Source organism: Medicago sativa, chromosome 2 (genome assembly GCF_051527215.1).
Source record: "Medicago sativa cultivar Bolivia chromosome 2, Bolivia_mono, whole genome shotgun sequence".
Classification (NCBI taxonomy): Eukaryota; Viridiplantae; Streptophyta; class Magnoliopsida; order Fabales; family Fabaceae; genus Medicago; species Medicago sativa.
This window is the reverse complement of record NC_140750.1, coordinates 57,908,472-57,920,445: the sequence shown is the minus strand read 5'-3', so window position 1 is coordinate 57,920,445 and position 11,974 is coordinate 57,908,472. Positions and strand designations below refer to the sequence as shown.

General features: G+C 35.3%; 1 protein-coding gene and 1 pseudogene across 2 annotated transcripts; both read right to left on the bottom strand.

Moving 5' to 3' along the window:
- Positions 1–213: 213 nt before the first annotated feature.
- On the bottom strand, positions 214–8,418 carry LOC146949256 (putative disease resistance protein At4g27220). Of its 2 annotated transcripts, XM_085745345.1 has the most exons (7): positions 8,368–8,418; positions 3,656–6,483; positions 3,277–3,558; positions 2,460–3,182; positions 814–1,635; positions 653–721; positions 214–501 (listed from the first exon to the last, which is right to left on the bottom strand). In XM_085745345.1, the coding sequence occupies exons 2-6, from the start codon at positions 6,464–6,466 to the stop codon at positions 704–706; spliced, it is 4,656 nt and encodes a 1,551-aa protein (XP_085601471.1). In that variant the 5' UTR covers positions 6,467–6,483; positions 8,368–8,418; the 3' UTR covers positions 214–501; positions 653–703. The 2 variants fall into 2 exon arrangements, with proteins under 2 accessions (XP_085601471.1, XP_085601470.1); XM_085745344.1 differs by lacking the exons at positions 214–501; positions 653–721 and having other exon boundaries at positions 784–1,635.
- Positions 8,419–9,906: 1,488 nt separating this feature from the next.
- Positions 9,907–11,776, bottom strand: LOC146949255 (pentatricopeptide repeat-containing protein At1g53600, mitochondrial-like; annotated as a pseudogene).
- Positions 11,777–11,974: the final 198 nt, after the last annotated feature.

Genomic DNA, 11,974 nt, shown 5'->3' with positions numbered 1-11,974 from the left:
GTGAGACTTTTGATACATATATACATGCATCTGAGCCAATTATTAACTTAACTAATCCTCCAAAGAGTCTGGACATTTGGTATTTATGCTTCTAGCTGTCTTTCTCTACTTTTCTTTTCTGGCGCACTTACCATGAAAAGTTTAATAGAATATAATGACTGGACAAGAAAAAAAAAATATACTTATGAATAAGAGAAGATTTAAAAAGATATGGAAAGAAAAAAAATCAATGAGTATTAACAAAAAACGTGTTTCAAAAAGCGACTCTCATATACAATCTGTCTATCTATACATGGAAAATTAACTCACTATAACAGAGCCACTCTAACACTGGTAAATTCCACAAATTCAGTGTCAATAATTATGAATTGATCTCATACACATAAAACAAGAGACAGAAGCCATTATCATAGAAAAGTCATCAAACTTAAACATTGTGACAGTTGTAAACGCCTCATGCCGTAAGGGATTAGCCTCGCACCCAAAACATGTGGATACATCCTAGGAAATAAAAAAGAAAGAACAGATGTTAAGCTGAAATACAAAAAAGGTAAGGTAATGTATAGCAATGAAACAGTAAAATATTGAAGAACATGAAATATTATTAACGAAAAAGGGTGAAAGAAAGCCCCATGTGCTGATTCTGAATTACCAGGCGGTTGTGAAGAATTACTTGAGCCTTCTTCAAATTTTGACGACAAAATTAATCATCCTTAGAGTCCTGGATATTCACAAACAAGAAATCGAAATAACAATATGAGAATGGAAGCCGTAATATTCGAATTATGATTGGAGATATTGTATAAACATTACCGTTTTAGCTACGAATTTTCTTATAGTACTATTAAGGTCACCATTCCAATGCCATTCATCTTGTTCCTTTACATGTACTTCTATGAGCTTTGGTGCGTTCAACACTCCGTAAGAGAAAGTTTCCATCATGGGACAATCTATTACAAATAAGTTCTGCAGCTGTGGAAATTTGAAGCCATGTCTTCCCTTGCAAAAACTTCTTAGCATTGGTAAGTTACTCAACTGCAGATGCTCCAATTTCATAAAAGTTATCTCAAAAGCATCATTTTCGTTATCACTTGCAACTATTTCTTCTATCTTTTCACAATTATATATCCATAATTTTCTAAGTTTTTGTAAACTTGTAGCTGTTGACGATTTCATAATATTTTCCAATCCAGCACAATCACCCACCTCCAACTGCTCTAAATTCTCAAACAACATTGAAGATGGAAATATATTCTTTAGTCTAGAGCATATATATACTTCCAATATTTCAATGTTTCGAAGAACCGGTTGCACCTCAGATTTCTCTCTACATATAAACTCAAGGTTTTTTAATCCAGCAAGTACTAGTCTTCTCAATTTCATAGTTGTTTCAAAATGTCCGGCGCAAATGCTTCCACTCAAGCATATCTCTGAGAAGGAACTGCATGACACCTTAAGATATTCCAGATTGATAAATTTTTGGAGGAAGCCAGATGGAAAATTTTCGGATTTGTCATGAAAACACCGTAGGCAAAGTGATTTTACTGTGTAGATCAGCTCACCATTAAGTTGACCATTGCATAACATGGTGACATCCTTGCAGTTCAGAATCAGCTCCTTTGCATTGGTGACAACCTATGAAAATAATTAATCAGATTTAAGCTAATAGCTATGTAACGAAAAGAATAATCTACACTTTTATCTAGACATAATCATATAAACTTTTGTGCACATATAAACATGGAACGAAACGAGGACGGAGATTTTAAAAGATTATTTTTGCATAAAGTTATACCAGTCCATGTGATCATCTCAATTACATTTCACAAGGATGCTTTGAGGAGGTTAATAATTAATTTTTATTTTGAGGATCATTACTGGTATGCATTATAATTTTTTTATATAGAAAAATACTCGGATATGTATTACCTGTCATTATATCAAACAAACGCACCTTTGTAGTATCGAAACATTTTACAAAAAAATCCATAATATACAAAAAATATCTAACTAATGACATATTACAATTTACATCAATATTACATATGCAATACATTTAACATGAACGAAATAAAAGAAATAAATGAGAAATGGCAGAGATGGAGAGAGAGAGAGAGAGAGAGAGAGAGAGATGATAATGCACAAAATAAATAAGAACTGAGAATCCATAAAAATCTCATGTGGTAGGTAAAAACTTTTTCTAACTAAAATTCCAATGAAATCCATTTTAGCAACTAAATACCGCAATAATTTTTCATCACAAAAAAAGCCATTTAAAATCCATTCAAATCGTAATTGAATACATCCCTTAACACTCACATTTTATTTACTTTTTCAACGAGAAAATAAAATGCCGCAAGACACCTATAAAAACGATATTTTTTGTGTATAACAAAAACTAAATATGTGCATAAAGCAGTCTCCCATGTGTGGACAGAACATTAAGATGCAAACTATACCTTTTCAATTGAGAGAAGGGGCAGTGTATCAACTGGAATATTGTCTCGATAATTTAGAGACTTCGGCATGAATAGCTCAAGCTTGTCACAATGAAGGATATCCACATATCTTAAAACAGGACAATCCAAGATATGTGATCCACGGTAGAAGCTTTGAAGTTGTGTCAAATCTTGAAAACTCAAAGATGTTAGTTCTGGGAATATAAGTATTGGAACTGTGTCAGCCATTTCATCCTGTGCTACAATAATCTCTATGCCACATTCTTCTATATAAAGCTCTTGGAGATGCTGAAGCTCTTTAGCCACCGAGAGGGGAAGAACATGATTAATGGCTTTGCATTCGATAACTTTCAATATGCAAAGGTTTTGAAACTTGAAGCTTTCATTAGGATTCCCACTCCATATGTGTTTTAATATCTGTAAATGTTCCAAACTGAGAGTTCTCATTTGCATTTCCAGCCTTGTCTGTCTATCACCATCTTTATTAAGACCTTGTGTTTCAAAGACAACTTCAAGTGTGGGACAATTAGCTACAGTCACTATCTCCAGGTTTTGTAATTTATTAAGCACATAAGCTGGAACTAAAATTGAAAGTTCATTGCAGAATTCAATTTTCAACTGCTTCAGTTTGCAGAATGAGTTTGGAGCTAGTTGACTGTGCCATACTGACTTCAAGTGTTCCATGTGGGAGATTTCCAATGTCTCCAAGTTTGGAAATATAACCTACAATCAGTAATATAATCAGATCAACAGTTAATTGCACAAGCAGCAGAATGAAAGAAAATCAAACAATAGTTAATAGTTAAAGATTGGTCACCTCATCAATATAGATTGGTTTCTGAGATGAAGGAAGATTGTCAAACTTTCCATCTGATGCAAATATCCATTCCAACTTTTCGCAATTACTAATCCCAAGATATTGCAGGTTTACAAGTTCTCTAGCCACTGAGGACGAAAATGTGTAAGCTATGCTACCACATTTGTCAATTGTCAAACTCCTCAAGTTTTGAATGCAAGAATGACTAGGAAGGTTGTCATCCCACAGTTTCCTAGAATTGATATTAGACAGCTTCAAGAGTTCAAGGTGGGGCATCTCAACCTATTAACAAAAAAAAAATTCATGAAGATCTTATTTGGCGATCTATGTGGCTTAAAAAGATAAATAGAAAAGTGGAAGCATTAAATCATGTTTTCACCTTTTCATTAATTAGGGCCACAGGTATGCACAGTGTACCTTCATAATTTTCACCGCGCTTTTTGAGATCCTTATCAACTGTGAATGGCACGGAACAAAAACTAACGAGACTAGGCAAATGCTCAAGAACAAGAGAACGCAACTTAGGGAACGTGATCTTGTCGATTTCTTTCTTAGCATCAGTTGTTTGCTCACCTATTATTTCTGTAATCATTTTGCAATCAGAAATTTTTATTTCGAGAAGTTGAGGAAGGTTTCTAACGAGGGAGTACCATAAAATATTCTTCAACTCGTTACAACCTTTGACTTCAAAATATTTAAGTTTGGTAAAAGACTGAATTGGAGTTGGGCCATGGAATATTTCTTCAAGAATAAACAGATTTTGAAGGGTCAAAGTCTCTAAGTTGGGTAAAGCAGGATAGGGATGAACCCACCCTATTGAGTTAATGATGTACTTTAACTCAGTACTGTCTTGAATGTGTAAATGCTTTAATTGTGGGAAACCTTCCCTGTTCAATTCATAAAGGACATTTCTAACACATTGTATTTTCGCTAGTGACATGTCCTCAACAGAATTCAACAAGAAGTTAAACCCACGATCGAAAAAAATGCTTGAACTACTATTATCCACGAGCTTAAGTATTCTTGACGATTCAGAAGCACCTCCAGACCATTCCAAAGACCATTTCCACATATCACCAACAAATATGTTGTATCTTTCAAGCTTTGCAAAGACCTGCAAGTCCCTTGGCAAAACAGAAGCATCTTGAATCATTATGTCCAAAGTAGTTAGATGAGACAAATTCCTTAGCTCTTCTAGACTTGCATTGTTGCTTCCCTTGACATCCCATTGGATAAAGCAATTCCCCATGTACAACTCTTCCAAGCACGTTAGGCTTGAAATAAGATTTGGAGGAATGAATCTCAGTCCAAAGCAGTTGGTTAAATTCAGCATTCGAAGCTTGGTTAATTGTCCTATTTCTTTTGGAAGCTCTTTAATATCAGATCTTTCAAGGCTGAGAATCTCTACACTTTTCAGCTCTGCAACTATTGATATGTCTTCAAACACACATCCAGTCAGCTCTAACGATTGGATTTTTGTTAAGAGACAAAGTGATGGTGGTGGAGAAGGAGTAAACATCATTCCATAAAAATTAACGACCTTTAGCTCTCTCATCCCAGAGAAGAAGTCATCGGGGAGTTCTAAATAGTCACCTATATTATGAATTAGAAGTAGCTTCAACTTGGGGCACTCTAGCTTCTCAGGGAGCTTGTAAACATAAGACCAAGGTAGGATAATCTGATGGAATTGTAGAAGCTGATCTATTTCTGGCCATTGTTTTATTGAACTGTACCTTTTCACCCCATAGGTTGGCTGAGTCCTAGATGCAATTGATTTAGCCACATCTCTTACAACATCATGAATTCTAACCCATTCGGTTTCAGACTCAAGTAATAGTGAAGAGGCCTTGAGGTCGTTTATTAATTTGTAGTATCTAGTTCTTGCATTTGTCAATGTGTGGGAGTGTCTATATAAGCCCAACCCCCAGTAACATGAAAACAGTTCTGCAGTGTGAAGGTAATCTAGTCCAAATGAACCAATGAATAAGAATAGTGACTTTAGTTCATCACTTTCTAAGCAATTATAACTCAATTCCAAAGCAGAATAGATTTTCTTATGCAGGCCTTCTTGATTAAATCTCTCTAACTCATTCAATGTGCTTTTCCAATAAAAGTCATCTTTTTTCCTCAGAGCCTTTGCCACGGTAACTATCAATAGGGGCAAACCAGAACAACATTTGGCCACCTCTACTGCAATGGGTTTTATATTGAAATTTTGAACAACATCACCTGCCATTTTCTCAAACAATTGCCAACTATCCTCCTCATGTAAAACTTCAAGTCTAAATTCTCTTTGAGTACCAAACTCACAGCTCAACAAATTCAGATCTCTGGATGTCACCACCACCTTACATCCTTTGTGATCATTACCGAAAGGAATCCCCAATTCTGTCAAATCAAGTCTTCCCCATATGTCATCCAACACAACTAGAATACTTTCCTCCTTGGTTATCCTTTCACGCAATTCTCTTGCTCTTCCTTCTTTGGTCTCCTTGTTAAATTTCATATCCAAAGCATCAGCAATTTGGCCTTGAATTTCTATCACATCTGGAGAACCAGTTATAGTAGCCATAACTACAGCACTAAATGACTCGTCATTCTCAGCTTGCCAAGCTAACTCTTTCACTAATGTTGTCTTCCCCACTCCACCCATCCCATACACCCCAATAATGAAGATGTTAGGATCCTTCAATGCAAGCATCATCTCATTCAGCATTGATGTTCTTGAGCGCAGGGACTCATAACCTCTACCAAATGGTGTGGCGGTTACTTGAAAAGAAGCACGGTAAGAAATTTTGTCAAATTTTCCTTCTGCTATGACTTCAGAAATCCCTTGTATTATCTTTTTAGTCTTCCTGCTCAGCTGATGCCTTCTGCACAGATTGGGAAAGTTTCGCATAAAACAATGACCTTTCGCATGGTCTTGAGTGTCAATAAGTTTCGCTGCCTCATCAACAGTGTTTTCCACTTTATTCAGCCAGTTCTGCACAGTACCTTCAATCTCTTCTCCATTTCTTCTAGCCTCATCAACGGTGTGTTGTACACTGTCTCTCACTCCCTCCAGCTTTTGGAGATCAGTTTTCATCTTTTTAAGGTTGCCCTTGTAGTAGAGTATGTAACCAAATTGACGTCCAACAGGTGCAACCATAATTTCAGCAATTTTAGCAGCAATTGAAATAATAACGTCCATGGTGACCCCTTTGCTATCTTCAGATGAAATGAAACAATGAATTCAATCAATAAATAACAAACTTGAAAGATAGTTTTAAACTTTGAAAGATACGCGTTTATAGGTTGTTAAGGAGAAATATTTTAATTTTTCAACTTTTCTAAACTTATAATGCTTACTGAAAACTTTATTCAAAAGATTACCTACTAACTGACAAATTCATCCAAAATAAAGCTTGATGCACCTTTTAATGTATACTTTCTGATTTAAATTTCTTAAACAATAATTTCACGATACACTTGTCAATATCTATTTCATTAGTTTTCCAAGTTTAATATTACTTCAATGAATAAACTTTACTCTTTGAAACACTTTACTCTTTGAAAAACTTGAAATCTTGAAGAGGACTATGAATATGATCAAAACTTGAAATCTTCAAAATAACAATACAATAAAAGGAATTCATCAAATGATCATGTGTCTCAATACCAGTCCCTAATTGAAAATTCAGCCCCGTAGTATATGTCTATTGAGGGTTTTGGTAAGTCTAAGTTAAAAGGACCAAAGTTAAACCCAAAACAAAGTTAAAGGACTAAAAATATAATTTAGCCTTAGTTAAAATGATGCACTATTTAAGCTGAATTGTATTACTTTTTTTTTTTATAGATTTGGGGGCTACCACGGCACTAGTAGGTCACCGTGGTCACTCCACCCTTGTCTGTAGGGGTGAGAAAAATATCCGGTTACACGGAGAAAAACACATCCAAATCCAAAAATATATCCAATAACTGGATATTTGCACACAAAAATTAACCGGTCTTTCCAAAACGGGCTGTAATCCACTTTGATAAGCCCGGATTTTTGTTGGAAGTCCTGAACCATAACTGAATCCCATTTCTTTTTTTGTGGTTGACTAAACCATGTCCTGTTGGATCATAGGAACCTCTCTCCATCCCTCCCTCTCCAAACCAAAAAACACGGTAAAAGAATTTGAGAAAGACGCATAGAGCAAGAAAGATAGCAGAATAATTTACATAAAGGTTTAGGCACTACGTCTGTTTCCAAAGCATTAATCAAAGACAAGAAAAATTGAAAGCAATACAACACTAACATCTACTCTGAATTATTTGATAATTTACAGGGAAAACACAAAGATGGCCCCTGCCTATTGTAGTTCTAAGGATCCATTACTCAGAAGTAGTGCCTTTGGTCGTGTTACGCTTTGCCAAGGCGAAAATGTAGTCGCCTGTTAAAGTGGTTTTCATTCAAGTGTTAGGATCCATTCACTTCGGATTGAGTTCTAAGGATCCATTGACTTCAAATGAAAAAAAGTTTCATATAAGTGAGTTTCATGAAAGTGGTTTTAAAAATTTCATCATGAAAGTGGTTTAAATTTCAAATTTGATCTTTTATTAAATTGGTTATATTCGTTTTTACTAAAAATTTGGATTTTTTTTACAAAATTGGTCTTGAAAACCGGTTTTAAAAGAGAAATAATCGATTTTAATCCGGGTGTTTTTACAAAACAAATCATATCCACTGCAGGAAGGATTGAGATTCTCTAATTTTGTATCTCCTATCTTTTTGGTGACTTTAACTAAGCATTTTTCATAGAAAGAAAAGTGAAAAAAATTAGAGTGTGTTAGGAGAGAGATAGAGAGAAAGGTAGAGGGCAGTTTCCTCCATGTAGTTAGAGAAGCTGGAGTGTGCGTTTACTTAAGCTATTTACCTCATCTCTAAAATGGTATTAGAAAAAATGAGATCTAAATATTTTGTTGCTGGAATAGTATGTCAAGAGCTAGCAACTCTTGTGGAATGCAATCAATTGCCAGGTCTATACAATTACAGGACCATACAAAGGGAAAAAACAGAAAGGATAAATCATTGCTAATTTTGTAAAAATAGAAAGGGAAGAAAATTACCTCTGAATATGCTTCACGCTTTTTTCTACTCTCCAAAAAAAGATATCCTTCAGATTCATCCAAGTGTAAACTCTCTTCATTATAAGGCACTCCTCTTTGTTTTATTAGACTGAGACCCACATGTGATGCAAGCAAACTGTTTAATTAATCATCTGGTCAATGCTCTTGCTTCTTGGATGTTTCAATTAATATTATTCAATATCTTGATTGCTACTGTTTGTCTGTCTTATTTATTTTGCGTCACATACAACGGACTTTGCTTACAAATTTCCTGTGTAGCAATAAAAATAATACAAAGAGTAAAACCCCGTTAAACTAGTACTATTATAATTAACCTTGCAGAGATAATAACATCAGCGAACTTGTGATGCAAGATTACAAGTTGCTACAGACTTTGCAAAAGTAATTTTAATCGGAAAATTTTAATCGATGATTTGATAAATGTAAGTGTCACTACAACAAATTTGTGATTACATATTGCCTAAATTTTATGGTCGTAACCGTAATAATGAGTTGTTTTTAAGAAAACAAAATATGTATTGTTTTATCCCTAACCACTGTATGGGTTAGCACCAGTAGATTTTAGATAAGAAAACCTCAATCCATTAATACATGATCAACGTGTAATGAAACCTATGTACGTACGTTTTAGCCAAAGGGATCACGTACCGGGCAGTGCAAAGGGAAGATTGTTCAGCGCACTGTAGCGGGTAAGCATGACTAAAAAATGATAAAGAGGGGAGTGAGAGCAGGTCCCCAATGGTTTCATCATCCGGCACAGTCTTCGGCTTTTCACTGGTGCCCCCAAGCACAATCTTTATTGTTTCCTAATTCAAATTTTGAATTAGCCCATCACATCAACACTTGTAAAATATAGCATGAAAACTCTTCTCCTCAACTTCTATTCAACGAAGTCCATTTCGATATGTTAGCAGTATCTTCATGGACCATCTAATTAACCATCACAGTTTACAGTATACTATCTATTATAGCTTCCAAAACTAGCAACCACAAAAAGACCATGACATAAATGAAGCTTGAGTAAAACAGTAGCAGTTTCTGTAGGTCTGAGGAAAGGTTAAATGTGTCAAATTTGGATGCAATTGCCAATATATGTAGACTATGGCAAACAAAATTAAAATTATAAAAGTTAATTCTAGTTTCATATTTATTCGGGAATGGCAAAATAGTGTCCTCTTATTATGAGTTTAGGGTGCCACATATTTGAAAAACAGCAAAAACATTATCATAAGAGACACTACCACAAAGTAGGGCATAACTCACTAAAAGAAAACATAAAAAAATACATTCCTAATAATAATAACAGCGATAATGAAAATATTTACAAAATAAACATTACATATGCAGGGATTTAAACTGAGGACATCACAGGAACTGCATCAGGTTAAATTATTAATATTATCACAGATAACAAGAAAGTCTAAATAAATTATATTAGAATTGGAGAGCTTCTGCAATATAATGATACATCTCGTCTTAGTGTGTTTCTCTAGCATGTCCCATATCAGTATGTTAATTGTTAACATATCAGGTAGAAGATACATACATATATTTTTAACACCTGAAATCTACTAAACACTAATATAACTTCCATGGTTAGTACTAATAATTACTGTAGTTAAAGTTCATGTCAGAGCTAACAATAATACTACCACTGCATCCCTTTATCTATAGTCAATATTATGGTTTTTATCTCTTCAATATTCATGTGTAATTGATCCCCTGCAAGAAACAAATGAACCTTATCTTTGATAGTAATCCAATTACAACCTGGACTTTTTTTTTTTATTCCTTTTAAATTCTTGGTCTTTCTTACTAAGTTGCCTTCAATCTTTTGTCCAGAAGCAGAATACGTGTTGGATAATACCACATAAGGAGTCGCATTTGCAGGCTCCAGCTCGGTAATATGTTGAGCTGCAAGCTTGGCAAGGTCAAGACGTAGGTGAGCACTGCATGCAGCAAGAAGAGCCCCCCAAACCCCAGAATGAGGCTTTACCGTCATTGAACAAATCAAATCATTAGCTTCATCAAGCAAACCGGCACGGCCAAGTAGATCAACCATGCAGGCGTAATGATCAGCGTCTGGCTCAATCCGGTAATGAGATTTCATGGTGCCAAATAAATTTCGTCCCTCTTCAATAAGTCCTGCATGAGTGCAAGCTGAGAGAACAGCAAGGAAAGTAATACGGTTGGGTTCAAGGCCTCACTCTGCATTGTTTTATACATATTGAGAGCTTTTTCGGCAAAGCCATTTTGTGCAAATCCATTGATGATTGAGTTATAAGAGACAACATTCGGTTCAGCAACGTCTATGAATATCTTGTAAGCCATCGGTTACGTTTCCACATTTGGCATAGAATGATATAAGTGAATTTTGTATTGAAAGATCATATACTAGGTTCATCTTCAGAACATGGGAATGAATTTGAAGCCCTTCATTCAGTGCCACCAAAGAAGCCAAAGCGGAAAGAACACTACTAATTATTAAAGGATTAGGCTTGCATCCTTCCCGGTTCATCCGAACATACCAACACAAAGCTTCCTCGTACTCCTCATTACTCACAAAACCAGATATAAGAACTGTCCAAACAAAATCATCTTTCTCTTTCAACATATCAAACAGTTCCATAGCCTTTCCAATTCTTCCATCCTTTGCAAACCCCCTAATCATGGCCATTAATCAACGCACTCCAAGAAACCACATTTCTCTCGGGCATTCTATCAAATAACACCCTAGCATATTCAACCCTCTCATCTCTACACAAACCACCAACCACGGCACTCCATGAAACAACATCCCTCTTACTCTCACCCACATTCTCAAAAACCTTCAGAGCTTCATTCGTTTCGCATATTTTCAAATACCCGTTTATCAAAGCATTTGAACAAACCGGGTCACGAAACTCACACGGAGCTTCACAGTAAAGTTTCTCAGTCAAATCAAACTTCCTTGCCTTAATTAATCCCATGATCATAGCAGCATAAGTCACCTCATTTAGGTCGTTAAACGAGGTAAAAAGCTCGTAAGCTTTAGTAACATTACAACCATTACGAATATAACCAGAGATCATGGCATTATAAGTAGCCGTTGTTCGTTCAGGCATTTCATCGAACAGTTTACGGGCATTTGTGATTTGACCATTTTGAGCATAGACAGTGAGCATGGCTGTCCAAGTGACAATATTCTTTTGGGACATTGTGTTGGATATTGTTTCTGCGGCATTAACGTTGCCGTTTCGTCCATTTTCTGAGATTTTAACGTTGCACTCAGTGATAAATTTGATACCTTTTGCAATGTTGGTTTGATAGGTTGGTGATTCTTTGGTGGATGTTTCTGGCATGGTGGAACTTCATATTTTTATGGAAGAAAGGGTGGCCGAAAAATTACGTTGAGAGAGAAAGAATGATTATAGAAGCAAGATGAAACATAGTTAAGTTCAGAATGAGATTATATCTAAGTGAGCTGAGAATAGATTTCTATAAGATTCATGAAATTATGTTAATGTGTTTTGCATTGCTAAAGAAATGAAGGTGAAATACCAATAATGATGGAGAGGCACTGAATTTTGAGTAAATGATACTTTAA

Bases quoted from the DNA above. Each gene is read 5' to 3' on its own strand.
- LOC146949256 (XM_085745344.1), bottom strand. From the start codon at position 6,466: ATGGACGTTATTATTTCAATTGCTGCTAAAATTGCTGAAATTATGGTT. The intron at 3,183-3,276 runs GTGACCAATCTT...TACTGATTGTAG, and splicing joins AACCAATCTATATTGATGAG to GTTATATTTCCAAACTTGGA. The intron at 1,636-2,459 runs GTATAGTTTGCA...TTATTTTCATAG, and splicing joins CCCTTCTCTCAATTGAAAAG to GTTGTCACCAATGCAAAGGA.